The following is a 21,299-nucleotide window of genomic DNA, read 5'->3' on the forward strand; positions in this document are numbered from 1 at the left end:
CAAACTGTTCTAACTCTCTGAAGAATTGGGTTGGTATTTTGATGGGGACTGCATTGAATCTGAAGATCGCTTTTGGTAAAATGGCCATTTTTACTATATTAGTACTGCCAATCCAAGAGCATGGGAGATCTTTCCATCTTCTGAGATCTTCCTCAATTTCTTTCTTCAGAAACTTGAAGTTCTTATCATACAGATCTTTTACTTGCTTGGTTAAAGTCACACCACAGTATTTTATATCATTTGGGACTATTATGAAGGGTGTCGTTTCCCTAATTTTTTTCTCGGCTTGTTTCTCTTTTGTGTAGAGGAAGGCTACTGATTTATTTGAGTTAATTTTATACCCAGCCACTTTGCTGAAGGTGTTTATCAGGTTTTGTAGTTCTCTGGTGGAACTTTTGGGATCACTTAAGTATACTATCATATCATCTGCAAATCGTGGTGTTTTGACTTCTTCCTTTCAAATCTGTATCCCACTGATCTCCTTTTGTTGTCTGATTGCTCTGGCTAGAATTTCAAGAACTATATTGAATAAGTAGGGAGAGAATGGGTAGCCTTGTCTAGTCCCTGATTTTAGTGGGATTGCTTCAAGTTTCTCTCCATTTATTTTAATGTTAGTTACTGGTTTGCTGTATATAGCCTTTACTATGTTTAGGTATGGGCCTTGGATTCCTATTCTTTCCAGGACTTTTATCATGAAGGGGTGTTGAATTTTGTCAAATGCTTTCTCAGCATCTAATGAAATGATCATGTGGTTTTGGTCTTTCAGTTTGTTTATATAATGGATCACGTTGATGGTTTTCCGTATATTAAACCATCCCTGAATGCCTGGGATGAAGCCTACTTGATCATGGTGAATTATTGTTTTGATGTGCTCTTGGATTCGGTTTGCCAGAATTTTATTGAGTATTTTTGTGTCGATATACATAAGTGAAATTGGTCTGAAGTTCTCTTTCTTTGTTGGGTCTTTTTTTGGTTTAGGTAAAAGAGCAATTGTGGCTTCATAGAAGCAATTCAGTAGCGCTCCATCTGTTTCAATTTTGTGGAATAGTTTGGATAGTATTTATATGAGGTCTTCTATGAGGGTCTGATAGAATTCTGCACCCATCTGGACCTGGGCTCTTTTGGTAGGGAGTCCTTTAATGACTGTTTCTATTTCTTTAAGAGTTATGGGGTTGTTTAAATGGTTTATGTGTTCCTGATTTAACTTCAGTACCTGGTATCTGTCTAGGAAATTGTACATTTCCTGCAGATTTTCAGGTTTTATTGAATATATACTTTCGTAGTAGGATCTGATGATTTTTTGAATTTCCTCTGTTTCTGTAGTTATGTCTACCTTTTTATTTCTGATTTTGTTTATTTGGCCACCCTCTCTGTGTCCTCTCTTTAGTCTGGCTTAGGGTTTATCTATCTTGTTGATTTTCTCAAAGAACCAACTTTTGGTTCTATTGATTCTTTCTATGGTCCTTTTTGTTTCTACTTGGTTGATTTCAGCTCTGAGTTTGGTTATTTCCTGCCTTCTACTCCTCCTGGGTGTATTTGCTCCTATTTGTTCTAGAGCTTTTAGGTGTGCTGGCAAGCTGGTGACATATGCTCTCTCCTGTTTCTTTCTGCAGCCACTCAGAGGTATGAGTTTTCCTCTTAGCACTGCTTTCATTGTGTCCCATAAGTTTGGGTATGTTGTACCTTCATTTTCATTAAATTTAAGAAGTATTTAATTTCTTTCTTTATTTCTTCCTTGACCAGGTTATCATTGAGTAGAGCATTGTTCAACTTCCATGTATATGTGGGCGTTCTTCCCTTATTGTTTTTGAAGACTAGCTTTAGCCAGTAGTGGTCTTATAGGACGCATGCAATTATTTATATATTTCTGTATCTTTTGAAGACTGTTTTATGACCAATTATATGGTCAATTTTGGAAAAAGTACCATGAGGTGGTGAGAAGAAGGTATATCCTTTTTAGGATTGAATGTTCTATAAATATCTGTTAAGTCCATTTGGTTCATGACTTCTCTTAGTCTGTCTGTGTCTGTTTAATTTCTGTTTCCATGATATGTCCATTGATGAGAGTGGGCTGTTGAAATCTCCTACTATTATTGTGTGAGGTGCAATGTGTGCTTTGAGCTTTAGTAAGGTTTCCTTTATGTATGTAGGTGCCCTTGTATTTAGAGCATAGATATTTAGGATTGAGAGTTCATCTTGGTGGATTTTTCCTTTGATGAATATGAAATGTCCTTCCTTATCTTTTTTGATTACTTTTAGTTGAAAGTCGATGTTATTTGATATTAGAATGGCTACTCCAGCTTGCTTCTTCAGACCATTTGCTTGGCAAGTTGTTTTCCAGCCTTTCACTCTGAGGTAGTGTCTTTCTTTGTCTCTGAGGTGTGTTTCCTGTAGGCAGCAGAATGCAGGGTCCTCATTGCATATCCAGTTTGTTAATCTATGCCTTTTAGTGGGGAGTTGAGTCCATTGATGTTGAGATATATTAAGGAATAGTGATTGTTGCTTCCTGTTATATTCGTATTTGGATGTGAGTTTATGTTTGTGTGCTTTTCTTCTCTTTGTTTTGTTGCCACAACGATTAGTTTTTTGCTTTTCTAGGGTGTCGTTTGCCTACTTATGCTGGGATTTTCCATATATTATACTTTGTAGTGCTGAATTGGTAGAAAGATATGGTGTAAATTTAGTTTTGTCTTTTTTTTCTTTTTTCTTTTTTTATTAACTTGAGTATTTCTTATTTACACTTCGAGTGTTATTCCCTTTCCCGATTTCCGGGCAAACATCCCCCTAATCCCTCCCCCTCCCCGTCTTTATGGGTGTTCCCCTCCCCATCCTCCCCCCATTGCCGCCCTCCCCCCAACAATCACATGGTTTCTCCGTCTATGTTAATTAAGAGTTTTGCTGGATACAGTAACATGGGCTGGCATTTGTGTTCTGTTAGGGTCTGTATGACTTCTGTCCAGGATCTTCTGGCTTTCATAGTCTCTGGTGAGAAGTCTGGTGTGATTCTGATAGGTCTGCCTTTATATGTTACTTGACTTTTTGGCCTTACTGCTTTTAATATTCTGACTTTGTTTTGTGCATTTGGTGTTTTGACTATTATGTGATGGGAGGAGTTTCTTTTCTGGTCCAATCTATTTAGAGCTCTGTAGGCTTCCTGTATGTTTATGGGCATCTCTTTCTTTAGATTAGGAAAGTTTTCTTCTATGATTTTGTTGAAGATATTTACTGGTCCTTTGAGCTGGGAGTCTTCACTCTCTTCTGTACCTATTATCCTTAGGTTTGATCTTCTCATTGAGTCCTGGATTTTCTGTATATTTTGGATCAGTATCTTTTTCCATTTTCCATTATCTTTGACAGTTGTGTCGATGATTTCTATCGAATCTTCTGCTCCTGAGATTCTCTCTTCTATCTATTGAATTCTGTTGGTGATGCTTTTATCTACAGCTCCTTCTCTCTTCCTTTGGTTTTCTATATCCAGGGTTGTCTCCCTTTGTGCTTTCTTTATTGCGTCTATTTCCATTTTTAATTCCTTCACCTGTTTGATTTTGTTTTCCTGGAATTCTTTCAGGGATTTTTGTGATTCCTCTCTATGGTCTCCTACTTGTTTATTTTTGTTTTCCTCCATTTCTCTAAGTGAGTTCTTTATGTCTTTCTTAAAGTCCTCCATCATCATGATCAAATGTGATTTTTAAATCTAGATATTGCTTTTCCAATGTGTTTGGATATTCAGTGTTTGCTTTGGTGGGAGAATTGGGTTCCGAGGATGCAATGTAGTCTTGGTTTCTGTTGCTTGGGTTCCTGCACTTGCCTCTGGCCATCTTTTTGTCTCTGGTGTTACTGACAGTGGCTATACTGTCCTATAAGCCTGTGTGTCAGTAGTGCTGTAGACCTGTTTTCCTGTTTTCTTTCAGCCAGTTATGGGAGCAGAGTGTTCTGCTTTTGGGCATGTAGTCTTTCCTGTATACTGGTCTTCAGCTGTTCCTGTAGGCCTGTGTCCTTGGTCTACCAGACAGGTAGCTTGGAGCTGAAAAGTTGGTCTTACCTGTGGTCTGGCGGCTGAAGTTGCTCATGGGAGGCTTCTTTTTAGCTCTCGGTGATGGTGGCAACCAGGTGGGCCTGTGCTGCCTTTTCCCATGGCCCACATGCACCGGGGTCCCAAATGGTGTTAGGTGTTTTCTTCTGGAGTCAGAAATGTAGGCAGAATGTATTCTCTTCTGGCTTCCCAGGCATGTATGCCCCTCTGAAGGTTTAGCTCTCCCTCCCACGGGTTTTGGGTGCAGGAAACTTTTGATCGGATCCCTTCAGATCCGGGCGGTGTCTCTTTTATAAGTATCTTAATTAGGGTTTTTACATCTGGGAAGAGACTCCAAGAACAAGGCAACATTTTTAAGGGCAACATTAAATTGGGGCTAGCTTACAGGTTCAGAGGCTCAGTACAGTATTATCATCCAGCATCCAGGCAGATGTGGTGAAGGAGGAACTGAGAATTCTGTATCTTCATTTGAAGGTTGCTAGTGGAAGATTGACTTCTAGGCAGCTAGCATGAGAATTTGAATCCCATACTCATAGTATTCCAACAAGGCCATATCTACTTCAATAGGGTCACACCTTCTAATAATGCTATTCCCTGAAATATGCATACACAAACCACCTTTCACTCTCTCACCCCATAGATGTGTTCAAACATATGAGTCTCTGGAAGCCATATCTAAACTTAGCATTATGCAAAATATATTTAGTCCAACTACAAAAACCCCCATAGTCTATAGCAGTCTCAACAATGTTAAAAATACAAAGTTCGAAGTCTCTCCTGTGTTCATTTAGTCACTTAACTGTAATTCCCAAAGCAAGTCAGAAAAATAACTGGGCAAACTTCAAATTCTGCATCTACTTGTTTGATATCAAAGTGGTCTTTAGATCACCAATTCCTATTTCATCTTTGTTGACTGCAATAAACTTCTTTTTCCTGGATTGGTTCTATTCCCTGTTATCAGCTTTTCTCAGCAGATAGTCCACGATTCTACCTTCTTGAGCATCTTGGGGTCTCCAAGGCAACTTTAGTGTTATAGATTCTTGATTCAGTGTATGGAATCCACACATGATCTTCTGGTTCCTCCAAAGGGCTGCATCACTTCTCCAGCTCTGCCCTCTGTAGTACTCTAAGCTCAGGCTGATTCATTCTACTGCCCTGTGTTCTTGGTGATCATCCCATGGAACTGGAATCTCTGATACACTGGGGTCTTCTGCTGCAACTATGCTTCACCAATAGCCTCTCACAGGCTCTCTTCATGGTGCCAAGCCTCAACTCCTTTGCATGACCCCTTCAGTCCTGGGCTGTCAGCAACTGAGGCTGCACCTTCACCAATGGCCTTCAATGGCCTCTCACTGTTACAAGCCTCAGCTGTTTTCCATGACCCCTTCATGTCTTCAAAAGCAGTACCACCTGGCGACCCTTACACATTACAAAGTACAGCTGTAACAAGAGTTACAATCTTGGCTATCTCTGAAAGACAGCATCTTTGGGCTCTCAGAAAAAACTTCCCAGAAGATTTCACCTCAATTTTGCTGGTTTCTTCTTAAGCACAACTAGTTTCTTAGCCCCAGTTAACCAACATCAATTTCCCTAGTTCTTCCTATTTTTCACTCTAAAGCCAGAGACACATGGCTGAAGCTGCCAAGTTCTGCTGTGTACAGTAGTTACAACATGATCCCCCTTATTCTATCATTTGCTTTTCAACCCCCTCTCTACCTAAGCTTGGCTTTCCTGGAACTTGCCCTGTAGATTGACCTTGAATTCAGAGATATGCTTGGCTCTGTCTCCTTTAATGCTGGGATCAAAGACATGTACCACCAGGCCTCAAGTTAAGGGGTTTTTGTTGTTGTTGATTTTGGTTTTGTTTTTTAACCTACAACCTGCTTTGTCCCAGGCTGGCCTTTACCCCAGAGAACTGGTTGGCTTTGTCTCCTGGATCTAAATTTAGCTGAGTTGGATTGTGCCCCCACATTCCTTAATCTGTTATCTCCTACAACATAGAATTGAGTTCAATTTCACTTCCTGCCCCTTTAGGACTTGAATCATATATTTTATATTTTTCCTTTCTAAGCTTTCTATGCTTGTTCAAAATCCTCTTCATGAGACTTAACCAGAGAACAAAATCTTTTCTGGGCTTTTTTGAGACTTCCTTTGTCAGTGTAATTAATATAAGTCTCTTTACCTTAGACTCAAGTAAATTCTTCAGACAAGGGAAGAAAGCAGCCACATTCTTCACCAAAATACCACAAAAACTGTCTCGAGGCCACATTCTGAAGTTCTTCTCTACTGAAAACACTTGTGCCAGGTCCATACAGTTCAAATCATACCCAGCAACAAAGTTTTCCATTTTCCTGCTAGGATGGCCTATTAAGCCCAATTTAAAGCATCCAACTGCTTTCCAAATCCAAAATCCTAGAACCCACATTCTTTCAAACAAAGGCATGGTCAGGTCTATTACATTGATACCCCAGTAACTAGTACCAACTTCTGTCTTAGTTAGGATTTTACTGCTATAAACACACACCATGACCAAAGCAACATTTTTGACAACATTAAATTGGGGCTGGCTGAACCTTACAGAGGTTCAATACAGTATCATCAAGGTAGGATCATTGCAGCATCCAGGCAGATGTGGTCCAGGAGGATCTGAAAGTTCTGTCTTCGGCTGCTACTGGAAGACTGACTTCCAGGCAGCTAACATGAGAGTCTTAATGCCCACACTCACAGTACCTATACACCTATTCTAACAAGGCCACATTTAGTCTAACAGGACCAAACCTTCTAATAGTGCCACTCTCTGGGCCGAACATATACAAACCATAACAATAAGTATGTGTCCTTCTCTATCTCTTTCTTTTAGTTTTGCTTTGAAATCTGTTTTTTTTTAAAGATATTTCTCAGGCACACCAGCTTGTTTCTTAGGTCCTTTTTATTTTTTTTAATATCTTTTTCAATTCTTACCCTGAGGTGATGTCTATCCTTTATGATAAGATACATTTCTTGAATGTACCACCAGAATGGCTTCTGTTTTAGTTGTGTTAGTCTGTGACTTTTTATTGGAGAACTGAAATCATTGATACTGAAGTGTTTGTTGATATATATTCTTGTGACCTCCCTCCATCCTCTCTTTCTTTCTCTGTGTGCTGTGTGTGCATGTATGTGTGTGTGTCTATCTTTCCATGTTTTTTATTTGCTAACCTGGGATTCTTTATTTCTTGTCTTTTCTTGGATGCAGCTAATCTCTTTAGGTTGGAATTTTACTTCTAGCATCTTCTATATGGCTGGATTAGTAGATAGATAGTGCTTAAATTTGATTTTATCATGAAATGTCACATTTTCCACATGTATTTTGATTGAAAAATTTGGGTATAGCAGTCTGGTTTGGCATTCAGACCTCAAGTCTGTAGAACATTTTTTTTCAGGCTATGGCTTTTAAAGTCTCCAGTGACATGTAAAGTATTAGTCTAATAGGTCTGCCTTTCTATGTTACTTGGTTTTTCCCTTTTAGCTTTTAATATTTTTTCTTTGGTCTATCCTTAGGTCAAGGGGAATTTCTTTTCTGGTTAAGTCTGTTGTTCTTTATCTTTCTTGTATCATATTATGCATCTCCTTTAGGTTAGAGCAATTTTCTTCCATAAATTTGCTTTTCAAAATACATCCATACTTTTGATTGCCTTTCTTCTTCCTCTATGCCTATTATTCTGTTCTTCTTACATTTGGTCTTTTCTTGGTGTTCCAGATTTCCTGACTGTTTTGTGCTAGTGAGTTTTTGGATTTAACATTTTGTTGGACTGGGGTATTCATTTCTTTTAGCATGTTTTCAATGCCTGGAATTCTTCTATGTCTTGTATTCTGTGAGCGAGGCCTACCTCTAAGGTTCCTGTTTGATTTCCTAAAGTTTTCATTTCCACATTTCCTTCAGCTTGGGCTTTTTTTAAAAAAAATATTATTCTCTTTCTACTTTCAGGTCTTGAAATTTTTGTTGTTTTCATTTCCTTTTACTGTTTGTATTTTTATGTATTTCTTTAAGTAGTTAATTCATTTCTTCTATAAGGTTCTCTGTCATGTTTGTAATACCTGTGTTAACGTCTTTAGCTTGTACTGTGACTAATTATTGCATTGTTTATGGCCTACTGTGGTATATTTCCTGTTCTCTAATGGAGACTTTGTCCTGACCATTATTATGTTTTTTATAGGTGTCCAGGAATCTGGGTTTGGGAAGATTGTAAATCTAGATGCTGATATCTTTGCCTTGTCTTTGTTGGGTGGGTGTTTCATTCCTTGCTTCCTTTGTTTCTTAGGAGGGTGTGCTGGCTGTGTTGCTTGGTCAAATTCTTATGGGATTCTACTAGGTATGGTCACTAGATGTTCTAGGTATTGGAAGCTGACACTTAAAGATGGGGATCAGCTTGGGAGATAGTTTGAGGGTGTAAATAGGAGGGAAAAGAAAGCCGGTGTCCTACCAAGGTATGCTTAGTTTCCTAGGGATGGGAGCAGAGAGTGGGCAGAGTCCATAACAGGTAGTCTGCCACAGAGCTAGGAATGGGACTGGGAAACTAGAAACTGGCCTAGTTGCTCATCTGGCAGGCTTTTCTGGCTGAATTGGGGCCTGGGATACAGAGCAAGTAGAAAAGATAGGCTAAAGAAGCTGGTTTGTTACAGAGATAGGGATGAAACTATGGCCCTGGATTTGGAAGAGAGAGAGGAAGCATGAAAGTCCAAAGTTATGTTGCCTGTTTCCCTGGTGGTCACCTTAATATGCATTTTAAATGTGCAATCACTTGGTACATTTCTGACAAAATGTTTAAATAATACCATTTTAAAATTTAAATTCCATTACTACCAGTCATCATAATGTATTAAAGAGATTTATAGCAGGGTTAATCTGTCTGACCCTATATAAATAAAGGTTTATTGAGTATTTACACAGTCCTGTAATCACAGTCTAAATCATTGAAGTCTGTTTTTATTTTCTAGGAAACTAGAGAAAATACATATGTAAAAAATAATTTCATCACATTTTCCAATTTTTACTGAGATCAAAATCACACATTCTAAAGTTAATCTTTTTATATGGTTTGAAAGCAGACAACCAAGTGACATTCAGACTTCCAAGTACGCAGCCACTATGTTATTCCTGGATAGTCCAGAGGAATTCCCAGAAGGAAGCTCCATAGCTTGCAGTCAGCTCCTCTGATTTTGTGCTCAATATCCATTTCCTGACAACAGTTGACTTCATGATACTGCGGTTTCCTGTTTGGGACACTTTTGTATACTAGACAGCCTTGTGCTGCTCTCCTCATTCAGCTTGATGTCTTCTAGACTCACTGGGTTGCAGTGATCCCAGCACTTCCCTACTTCCTGGAGGCAGGGCTGGGGTTGAGGTGGGGAAGTATGGGGGCTGTGAGTTTTGGAGAGGGTGGGAGTGGTGTGGGTAGTGTAGAGAGGTGGGGGTGGGTGATGTGGGGGGGCGAGTGGTGGGCTCCAGGGTGGAGGGTGGGGGATGGAAGGTATGGGGATGTGGGAGTGGGTGCTGTGGGGGGACGAGGGGTGGAGGGGGGATAGAGGGTATGGGTAAATGGGGGATTCATTGTACATCATTTTTTGAGATTTATGCTTTCTATTAACTTGAAATTTTAACAATAGCATGAGTTGTTTTTTGGGGGGGGCAAATTTAGCATTTCTTTCATTCCTTACATAAGCCAGATTTTTTTTTTAGTTTCAATTTTTTTTTATTAACTTGAGTATTTCTTATATACATTTCGAGTGTTATTCCCTTTCCCGGTTTCAGTTTTATTCTCTACTTTAAAGCCTACATCATGATGCTATTGGATGCATCATCAGATAATAAAATAATTATAACACAACTGATCCAGATTCAGTTGTTACAGGGTTACTTATGTACCTTTAAAAATTACATTTATTTATTTGTGGAAGAGGGGACATGTGGAGGTCCTAAGCCAACTTGTCTAAGTCATTTCTCTCCCTCCACTCTGTGGGTCCTGGCAATCAACTCAGACATTCAGTGTCTTTTCCAAGCCATTCCTCTGGCCCCTTCCTTTTAACCCCTTTCCAGAGTAAACTTTATTTCAGGCAACCACATTTTATGTATTTATATTAAACCAGCATTTAAAGGGCATATTCATTGTTTACTTTTTAACAAGAGGTGCTAAAATATTCACACAAAAGTTTTTATTCAAATCCTTGCTTTGGGTCATGATACATGTATATCAACAGTAGTTAAATGTTGTATCTTTTGAAAATTGTATTTGTTTAATCTCCTGTGTGAATACAAAATTTTGTTCACATTCCAACAGTAATGTAGAAGGATTCTTGTACCCATGAAAAGAAAATATTTCATGATACCTTGTCTATCTGTGAATAGTCATCTTAGAAGCTGTATTTGGTAAGCTGCTGGGTTTTATTGGACTATGATTACTATTTAGTGACTACTACTTAGTGTGGGACAATTTGTCAGTTGTGTTTTTGAGAGGGGGATATTTACATATATTTTTAGAGAAACATATATTCAAGCCACACTTTTTCAGTAAAAGAGATGTAGCCTAAAAACTCACAAGCAGCACAATGGTAGAAATAGCTCACATGTTTTTCACACTGAATTAAGTAGAAGGAATAGCCTCTCTGATTTAAAAGGGGTAAATGACAAACTTGCCACATACTGAAAATTGTCTCACTGTTCTAGCCAGGGACACAAACTATTGAGCTGTTCATTCTGTAAGCCCTTCCCCCAGATTCTGGAACACAAATCACATCATTATTTTATTCGTTGTGCTAAAGTTTTTCACACCTGGAGACTTCAAGTAATGTTTTGAGTTTTTGTTCTAAATTTCAATGGATCCCTGATGTTACATCAAACCTCCTACCGTGTCCCTAGGAGGTACTTGTCACTGCTTGTCACCATGAAGAATATAAAGAGAAAATGTACACAAAGTTAAAAAGCATTTTCTCATCCAAAGTTACCCTTAAGATCCAGGCCAATCACTCTGTATAAGCCTTGTCTGAGATCTTTATTTTTGAGAGCATACACGTACTGTGGATGATTAATGGACAACAATGATGGTGTAGAAGAAAAAGATTAAGATGAGCTGAGTGTAAGGCTCGAAGTGAGTCTTAACTACCAAGAGACCCCTGCAAGTGGGAGATGAGAACAGAGTTCAATGCAAACACAAGAGGTTTTTTTTTTTCTGGCTGGTCAGGGCCAACCCTCAATCAGCCCCTCATGGTGAGTGACTAGAAAGTGACCCTACGAAATGTATATAAGAAATACTCAAGTTAATAAAAAAAAAAAAAAAAAAAAAAAGAAATGTAAATAAGAAATACCCAAGTTAATAAAGATGAAAAAAAAAAATAAAGCAACAATTAGAAGCTCCAAAAAAAAAAAAAAAAAAAGAAAGTGACCCTAAATGGCTATAACAAGCAGTTTTTAAACTTTTTAGGGGTACAGGTTATATTAGCAGTTACCATTAAAATTTGTTGGCTAAGCATACTGACCTTTGAATCTATTGGCTAGCAAGCATAAGACAGGCATTTGAACTCTATCTGGGATCATAGGGTCAGGTGACTATCAGTCAGTATATGCTTTGGTTTTACAATAATGTTCCTGCTCCTCCAGAGAACTCTGGGATGAGAATGGAACTTGGCCTAGCCTTGACCTGAGGCAGTGGGTGTAAGGCTGGCAAAAGCCCCTAGAGTCCTTCACTGAGAAATACAGGTACTTAAGGCTGTAGATGCAGCTTCTGCAGAGTTCAGCCTCAGCACAGACAGAAGAATCAAAACATAAATGAACATAAATGATCATAAATGAACATAATTGAACCAAGGTCACTTCCCATGACTGCCCAACCCAGAAATAACTGGCTGATGCTGTTAATTTTCCTGTCATCACAGGTAAAACTAATGACCCCCAGGTCAGTAGAAAGCAGTGGTAGATTTGATTTTGGAAATAGCAATTTCTCTGAGCAGCCAATACAGGTCCTAACACAGAACACTTAAAGTTTCTGAGGACCATAAACACAGTTGGTATGATCACAAAAGATTCAGTAACTATTGAAGAGTATCTCAATGTTCTACAAATAGCCACATATCTATAAATGGCCAAGAAAAAAGATGTCTGACTTCATAAAAAAAAAACAAACATATAGCTGAACAGAGCACTCTGGAAGGCTGATGGTGTTATCATTCAACCACAAGATGACTAAAATCTTGGGCACGATGGTGATTGCCAAGCCCATGTTTACTATAGTCTGGATGTCCATGAAATGGTTCAGGGCTGGTGTAGTGACACTACCTGGCAGATTATGGTAATAAGTATGTTGGCTGTAAGAGCCAAGACAGAATAGAGCCAGTGGCAAAGAAAGTCACTGCTGCCATCTGTGGATACCTGGAAATCCCATCAGAATGAACTCAGACACTTGAAATCTAGAGCTTTTGGAATTTGTCACATCCTGGAACATCTTTTGCTAGAGGAAAATGGTTAATCTTGTTAGTTTAGATCAGCAATATGATTGTCAGGAAGGAGCTTACCTCAGATCATTATATTTAGGATGATTTTGCCTCTTCATTATTGTTATCCTGCCTCTTGTACTAGGGAAACATGATGAAATAAGATAATCTATGGTAGGTGGCACATTCTACTTGCTAACTCAACAAGTCATCTGTTGAATTCCATAATAAAGAATGTATTTATGCTATAGCAATATAGGCACATGGGATATTAAGGACAATCAGAACCCTGCTTGCTATCATCCTTGTAGAGACCATACAGGCAATAAAAATAACAGGAATATGATATTCCATCTCACATTTTAAATATGGTTTTGCGAATGTGCTATTTGTTTCCTTATGCTAATGTGTTTAGAGATAAATTTTTTGATACATGGAGACTTCTTGCATATGAAATTACATTATTAAATACATACATTCATGCATGTTTCATTTATATAATCAATTTAGAACAATCAGATGATATATATTTTTAAATTCAAATTCATTAAATTGTGCTGAGACAGTGGATTAGACCTATCTATGCTAATAAAACTGATTTAAAAAAAATAATGTCCTCTTCAATTCTAGTCATACATTTAAAAAGTAGTAGTGCTTAAAGGCCTGTGATGTCTAAGTTCTGTTGACTGTGTTTGTGAGTAACTTACCTTATCTATGACAATTATTTTGGTTCTTGGATCAGTTCATGAAAACATACTATAACTCCTGGGACAGACCTGAAGAATATATATACGAAAATGTCATTGTTTCAGAAAAGATATGCATACTTTAGGAATGTTTGTACAGCTGAGTAGTCCTGGTGTAACAGAATCTAATGGAAATCTCACACTGAATCACCAATATTAAATTCCACTCCATCCCTTAGGAAGACTCACTTTATTCCTTGTGTGGTCTAATGTGGATGTGCCTGTGGCATCTGTTAAAAGTCCTTCTTAGACTAAACTGCCAGACATAGAAGAGGTTCCTTGATGTGTAGGGTGGTGGGAAAATCTCATATATCATATTATTCTCTATTCACTTTTCCTATCACTTCCTCATTTTTCTTTGGAGTAATTAGATGCTGCTCTAGGCAATTTTTCTGCAAGAAGAAAAAGAATACAAGACAAGCATGTTTCTAAGGATGATCTTTGAGATCTCTTCCTGAGTCATGATAAAATCTTAAAGCAAAATAGGATCACATAGAAATGTCAAGTGCCTCAAACTTTGGAGAAAATGATGGTTGCTTTCACAGAGGAAAAGACGTGTGGCCTTATTCCTGAGCCATGGATGGTCTTGGAGAGTTCGACATTCTCTTATATTGCTTATTTCCAGCTTGCTATTTTACAGTTTATGTCCCAGCAACCCTCTGATCTCTGAGGTGCCCTCTCCTCTCCCATCTCACCAAATCCACCGACAAATTTGCCTTCCTTAGTAAGACTCATCTCTTTGCTTTGACACAATATATACTATCCTTATCAGTTGTTACAAGTTGGAATTAGAAAAATAACAATCTTGAAGTAATATATTTATTATGAAAATTGACCTACTTTTGCATTTAGCACCCACCACATGACTTTTAATATACATATTTAATTCATACTTACAGTTTCAGTGTTAAACAAGATATAGTCCTGATGTCAATGAATGTTTACAAAGCAATGATTAATGGATTGAAAAACTAATAAATGGAAGAAATATAATAAATATTTAAAGACTATTCATTGAAAGCATGAAGATCCCTACAAGGGAAGATAAAAATGTTAAGGTTACTTCATAAATAAGAATGAAATATATTTTAATAATAATATTGTTTTAAAAGCATAAGGAACACCTTATAAGAGTAGAAAAAGGAAGAACCTAGAAGAACTTTTTTTTTGGTTTGAGCCATCTCATCAGTTATGTAAAATCTAGTAGAAGGACTTGTGAGATGACACCTGTGCAGAAGTCTGACAACCTGAGATTGATCCCTGGGACTCCCATGGTTGAAGGAGATTCCTAACTCTTTCAAGTGGTCCCCTAACCTCCATACCATTGCCATGGAAAGTGTGTGTCTAAACACACACATGCACACACACACACACACACACACGCATGTATACATGAACATACATAGGGACAGAATATATAAATTTAATACATTTTTAAAGTTAGAGAGCTCAGGCAAATGGGTATATTACAATTTGTAATATTTAAAATACAGATATGTAAGGAAGGCATAAATAAAAATCCCTGTGCACAATATATCTGAGAATACTTTGGAAAATACCAACCGTACAAATTATTAAAAATATACTGTAAATGTTAATGTGTAAATATCAGTAACAGCCAAATATTAGGAAACAAAAAAAAAAAACCCAAAACAATTCCATGGTGCTCACTTTTAAGAATAATAGAGTAAATGCTTGATGTAAAGCAATTAGAAAAAAAGAAAGAAAAAAAGAGTACAGACATCTATCACTTATCTGTCCTATAGCTAAGGAAGAGTATAGAATAATTAGAACTGGTCCTGTCAAACAACGTTACCTCTATATTTTACACAGATTTCTACAATAAAAATAGTAAGACATCCTGAAAATGTTTTCTTCTATCTATCAGCACACAGTGTAAAATAAAACAACAGAGAGCCCAATTAATGCAATGTGTGGCTGATTCAGAGTCCCTGCTCATTTCTACTTTACTAATAATACACAGTCTTTACAATGTCCTATAATTTATACTTCAGACAAATAAACTAGGCTGATATTTGACACAAAAATTCTTTTAGGTCAACCTTGACACAAAAATTGTCATCAAGTTCTTTCTTTCAGACTTAGAGATTTTTTTACTTCATAAATGTACCATTCCAGATGCATTTGCTCTCACTGGTTTGTATTCAACACTACATTTAATTTTTTAACAAAATATTAATTGAGAAAACTATAAACTCATAGCTAGAGAGATTGCTCAGTGGTTAACAGCACAGCTCTTCAGAAAAATCCTGGGTTTGATCCCCAGGATCCTCAAGACTCGCAACCATATGAAACTCCAGTTCCAGGTGACGTAATATCCTCTTCTGGCCTCCTCAGGGACTGCATACACATAGTGCATTACATTTATGCAGGAATTCAGACACAAAACAAAATAATAAACTATCAAAAGTTTCAAAAAGAAAATTAAGAATTTATATCTCTACACATACACATATATTTAAAGACATGTATACTTTATACTTGATTTACTATAACATAATATGCAAAATTTACAATAATGGAATATACAAAGCATTCATATTAAAATTAGTTCATTATCAGAAGTAATACACTTGTGTAGCCGAGAAATAGAATCAACTTTTGTAATATTAGCTGCCCACCATTTTCTCCTTCCATTATCCACAACATAACAGAACAAGAACATTGGCAGCCATCATTGCTGGAGAGATGGCTCAGCTCCTACAGAGAACTTTGGGTTGGTTTCCAGCACCTTCATGGTGGCTTACAGCCATCTATAATTCCAGTTCTAGGGGATGCAGTCACACATTAATACACAGACACATATGCAGGCATAACATTTGTACACTATGTTTTTATAAAACAGCAGCAAGTAGGAATGTTGCCGGGAATGTTTTACTCCTAAGCTAGGAAGGGGAATTCTATACCGGAGAGGCAATGTGCTATTTTCTGAAATAATCATTTCTTAAAATATAAGGTAAGTATGCTATTTATTTCTATTATATTTTCCTTATAGTTATAAACATAGTAAGTAGTATGGAGTTTGTTGTTATATAAGTAACTTCTGTCTCTTCAATATGGTTTCAAATCTCTCAAATAAAGCATAACAAATAGAGTGCTAACTACGAATAATTTACACATTTTCAACCAAAATATAAAAGGCTTACAATAGTAAAAAAACCTTACTTTTCTGAAAGAAAATGTCATTAGTCCATCACTAAGAAGGTCTATTGATATAATAGCTTAATTATAAATATCATTGTTTATAAAAGACGTCATGAGAAACATTTACTGTTTAACATTATCCCAAGCTCTTTAGAGTCAGATTACTAGCCCTGAAAATTGAAACACATCTTCTTTCAATATGATAGTGAGAGTTCATATATCCTACTAAGATATCTAAAGGTTTAATGTTGTTTCTAATGTGATATCTAGACCTTTTGGACCAGAAGTCCTTCTCTTTCTAAAGGGCATTGAGGACAAGCAACAATGTTCAAAATAAGGAGCTTACCTCCAGGTACTTCTTCTCATTCTGTAATAATGTAAGCTTACTGCTGTCATTTCCAGTGATTCCATTTAGTCAGGGGGAAACATCAATATTCAATTCCATGTGAAAGGCTTTACTGAATTTCCATCTAGGAAATTACTAAGTAAACATTTTACTAAAAAAAAAAAACCCACAAAATTTATGTCTTCATTCTGAATGATTGAAATAAAGATTATAGTTTTAAGAATGCTCTTATTCATTATCATACCCTCAAAGCCACTGTCCCTTTAACTAAACCTCTCCAATTAATCTCCTCCTAACAACAAAAGCATGGCGGCACTATCTGCTCTCCCTCCTCACCCTATGAAATGGCTTCTTTCTAAATATCAAAACAGTGAGCTGGATGCAGTGATGTCCAAGAAGACAGTCTAGGTTAAAAACCATTGGATGCTGCTATAGAGATGCGCCCATCCCTTAACATCTCAGTCCCTTGACAGCTACACATTTGAACTGATATTGCCCCAGAAAGGACAATTGCCTGTATGATGATCAGCACACCTTGCATAGGAGGAGTAACAGTAAGGATTTCATTCTTGCCACCTCTCTGATGTTCATAAACAACCAAATAATTTCACATTCATATATCAATCAGTACACATGTATGTGTGTGACTGTGTGTATACACATAGAACAGGCAAAGTATCTGAATTAAAAGCCAAACTAACATCATATCACAGCTGTTCTTTCTGCCAAGGGGACACAAATTTAAGGAATTTACATTAAAAATGTCTCACACACAAGACAATTAATTTTTTTATTCATAATAGATTACATGTATACATTTGAATGAATTGTATTATACTATAAGTGTTTAGTAACATTCAGGCCAGGCTAGTGACTTTGAAAAAAAAACATTAGATTATCTTGATTTTCAGTTTTTCAAGATAGTGATTATCATTGAATGTGATACCCATGCCTTCAATTCCTACACTCAGGAAACAGAGGCAAGTGGCTCTCTCAAAAATCAAGGCCAGTCTGGTCTACATAGCAAGTTCTAGACCAGCTATGACTACAAAATTGATACCATGTTTTAAAAATAATTATATTAAGTGATATTGATGATAAATATATAAAACATTACACAGATTTATTAAGGATGTTTTATTTTATACCTATAAGATTAATCAGTATAATCAGATATCCTATTGTTGAAATAGAAAAAAATTTTTTTTCTCCTTTTTAGCCTCCTTTGACATCCAGCCTAAGCACCTTGTACAAACCTTGTTTGAGCTCTTTGTTCTTAAGAGCATACAACATGGGGTTCAGAGCAGGGGGAACAACATTGTGCAGCACGTTCAGCAGAACCGGGATGACAGGAACTGACATTTTTGCACTGTGGGTGATGGACATTACAATGATAACAGTGTAGAAGAAAAATATTAGGAAGAGGTGAGAGGTACAGGTACTTAAGGCTTTAGATGCAGCTTCTGCAGAGTTCAACCTCAGCACAGACCGAAGAATCAAAGCATAGGAAACCATAATTAAACCAAGGTCACTTCCCATGAGTGTCCAAGCCAGGAGTAGCTGGTTGATGCTGTTAATTTTTCTGTCCTCACAGGCAAGGCTAGTGACCCCCAGGTTAGTACAAAAACAGTGGTTGATTTGATTCCGGGAACAGTAATTTCTCTGAGCAGCCAATACAGGTACTGACATGGGAGCCACACAATTTCTGAAGGCCATAAACACAGTTGCTTTGACCACAAAAGACTCAGTAACTATTGAAGTGTATTGGAGTGGTCTGCAAATTGCCACATACCTATCTAAAGCCATGCAGACAAAGATACCTGACTCCATGGCAACAAAAAAATGTATGGCATACATCTGAACAAAGCACTCATTGAAACTGATAGCCTTAGCATTGAACCAAAAGATGGCTAAAATCTTGGGCATGATAGTAGTTGCCAGACCCATGTCCACAATAGCAAGGATGCCCAGGAAATGGTACATAGGCTGGTGTAGGGATGCCTCTTGGTAAATGATGCTCACGATAACTGTGTTGGCAATGAGAGCCAGGACATAGAGCAGAGCCAGGGGCAGGGAGAGCCAGTGCTGCCAGCTGTGGATACCTGGAAATCCCATCAGAATGAACTCAGACACCTGGAACCTAGAGCTGTTAGAATCCCTGAGGATTTGGAACATCTCTTGCTAATAATAAAATAATGCCTGCTTACTAGTCCTGAGCTTCTGTGTGATAGTGTTGGATACAGACTTGCCCAGGGTATGATACTGAGGGATGAGTTTGCATCTTCATCTTTCCATACTGCTACAGACACTTGTTATCCTTATGAGCAGGAACCCTCGTAGGTAGCATGTTATATTTTAATTCATCAAATCACACAGAATTCCTTGGTGCAGACCATGTTTTCTGCTATCACCTAATTCAGAAATAGAACATTAGAGAAAATCAGATTATGTAAATGATCTCCCATGTAGTAGGTCATTGACTCTCTGCATGATGTAAATAACCTGATATTTCTGTATAATGGGTATATTTGATTTGGTGAAGGGTTGCTTTGGAGAAATGTAATATAAACCCCAGTGGAGATGGCTATTTACAAATTTTTCTTTGGTTCAATATTAAATTGTCATATATTTTAGAACAGAAATCTTTCTACTTACATTTGTGAGAAACTTTTATTAATAGTATGTATATGTAAGCATATGTTTAATCAAATGCATGTTTATCTTATAATGGGAAAGAAGCTGGTGTTTGGGATGTGGATATACTAGTTAAATTTTGTTTGTTTTTATTTTGTGTTTGCTGTGAGTTAAATTCTGGTCCTCGAAGATGCTAGGGATACTATCCCTGATTTATGTCAAAAAAGTTAATCATTAAAATTTTTATTGTTATGTGACAAACATTAACAAACTCCCATGGGTAAATTTATGTGAAACTAGATGCATTTTAAGAAGTTGAATGAGTTGAGCAAAAGCTTCACCAGCTTCCACCTCACTCACTGATGTTCAATTTTCTCTTTCATCCTTGGTAAGGGTAGCCAAGGTCTTAAATGCAAATACTGTAATTCACGTTCCCTTTTTATACAAAAACCATTAAAAAGTCCACAAATATATTAAACTGAATTATATACTTACCTTTTCACAGATTTTTTCAAGGTCATAACTTATTATTCCCTCAATAACAGTCAATTTTTTTGAGATAGGATTTCACTATTTAACCTCACTATTGTGGATCTAACTAGGTAGGCTAAGGAGGCCATGAACTCACAGCTCAGTCCACCTGAGTGCTAGATTTAAGGGCATGTGCCACCACACCCAGTAATACTGAACTCTCAGTGCATGTGTAAGCAAGTAGGAAGATCAGGGAACCCATTAATATATTTTTCAGTTAAGAATATGAAATATGTCTCCAAGATGGCTTCTTGTATCCTTATAATTATTTTCCACATATGAGATAAACTTTCTGTTTATATTACCCATATTTCCTTTATTGATATTATTATAATTATTATTGTTGGTTTACTTGCCGCACTTTCTATATATTTTAAAACTTCTTTGTCAAAGATTTAGTATAATCTCGAAGAAAATGCTTAGTATAAATTATATTTTCCAATAAAAATTAAAATGCTTTAAATATTACACAGCCTTATTTTTGCAGACTTCTATTAGGCTAAAGATCTGTAGAGATAACAACTTGAAACATGAGTATCTCAATATATCAAGAACAATATTGAGAGCATCCAATTCCATCTTCCTTTCCAACCCTGAAGATAATGTTTCCAACCCTCATTTTATCATCCGCTATCTTTACAGTGCATGTTTTCCCCTTAACATGGCAGTAGACTCACCAGTTCAGCTTTGCTGTCTAAGATAGGTTCTTTCCATCTTAGTCTAAGTATGTCATAAAAGAAGAAAGTAAAAGATGTTGCTTCTGAAGAACAAGAGAGAACGGGTAACAAACAAGTGTCCAGACTGTGATCAGTATCTCTTCTGCAGCTTCTTATTTGGTTATGATTCTCACCTGAATATCATCATTTCCAGTGATGCCTGTTTGTTTAGGGGAAGAGAGATTTTTCACCATCATCATAAACATCACCCTGGAAATCTATACAGAAATGAAGTCTGAAGATTCTGGGGAATATCTTCTCCAATGAACAAGCAATAACCTTCATGACAGACTGTGATCTAGGTGAATGGAATCAAAGCAGCCTTTCTAAGGAGTTAAGCAATTTGACAATCAACTGAAACATACAAAAAATGCCAAAAGCCCTCTAACAAAGCTTCCAGGCAGTGGATATACTACCATTCACAAAGAAACCCTGTGTCTGTGCAGCCTGTCACGTGTCCTCTCATACCTAGTTTCTAGTCAGCATAAAAAAGAAGAGAAAAATAAAGAGATGAAAGTAACCTGGTTCAGATGTTCAGTGTGGTGATCCCCAAACTCCAGAATCCTATTATATGTGCTGTATTTATATCCATGTGCATGGCCCTTCATGTCTAAATCCCTTGAGATCTGAAATGCTGACCTGAGACTCTTGATGAAATAATTATT

The 21,299-nt window shown here is 37.1% G+C and overlaps 1 protein-coding gene and 1 pseudogene across 2 annotated transcripts; both read right to left on the reverse strand.

The window, feature by feature from the left end:
* Or56b37-ps1 (olfactory receptor family 56 subfamily B member 37, pseudogene 1) lies at positions 11,750-12,507 on the reverse strand (annotated as a pseudogene).
* On the reverse strand, positions 17,969-20,834 carry Or56b2k (olfactory receptor family 56 subfamily B member 2K). 2 transcript variants are annotated; one of them, XM_039106733.1, is made up of 2 exons: positions 20,826-20,834; positions 17,969-18,928 (listed from the first exon to the last, which is right to left on the reverse strand). In XM_039106733.1, the coding sequence occupies exons 1-2, from the start codon at positions 20,832-20,834 to the stop codon at positions 17,969-17,971; spliced, it is 969 nt and encodes a 322-aa protein (XP_038962661.1). The 2 variants fall into 2 exon arrangements, with proteins under 2 accessions (XP_038962661.1, NP_001000173.1); NM_001000173.1 differs by lacking the exon at positions 20,826-20,834.
* Positions 20,835-21,299: the final 465 nt, after the last annotated feature.

Source organism: Rattus norvegicus, chromosome 1, assembly GCF_036323735.1.
Source record: "Rattus norvegicus strain BN/NHsdMcwi chromosome 1, GRCr8, whole genome shotgun sequence".
NCBI lineage: Eukaryota > Metazoa > Chordata > Mammalia > Rodentia > Muridae > Rattus > Rattus norvegicus.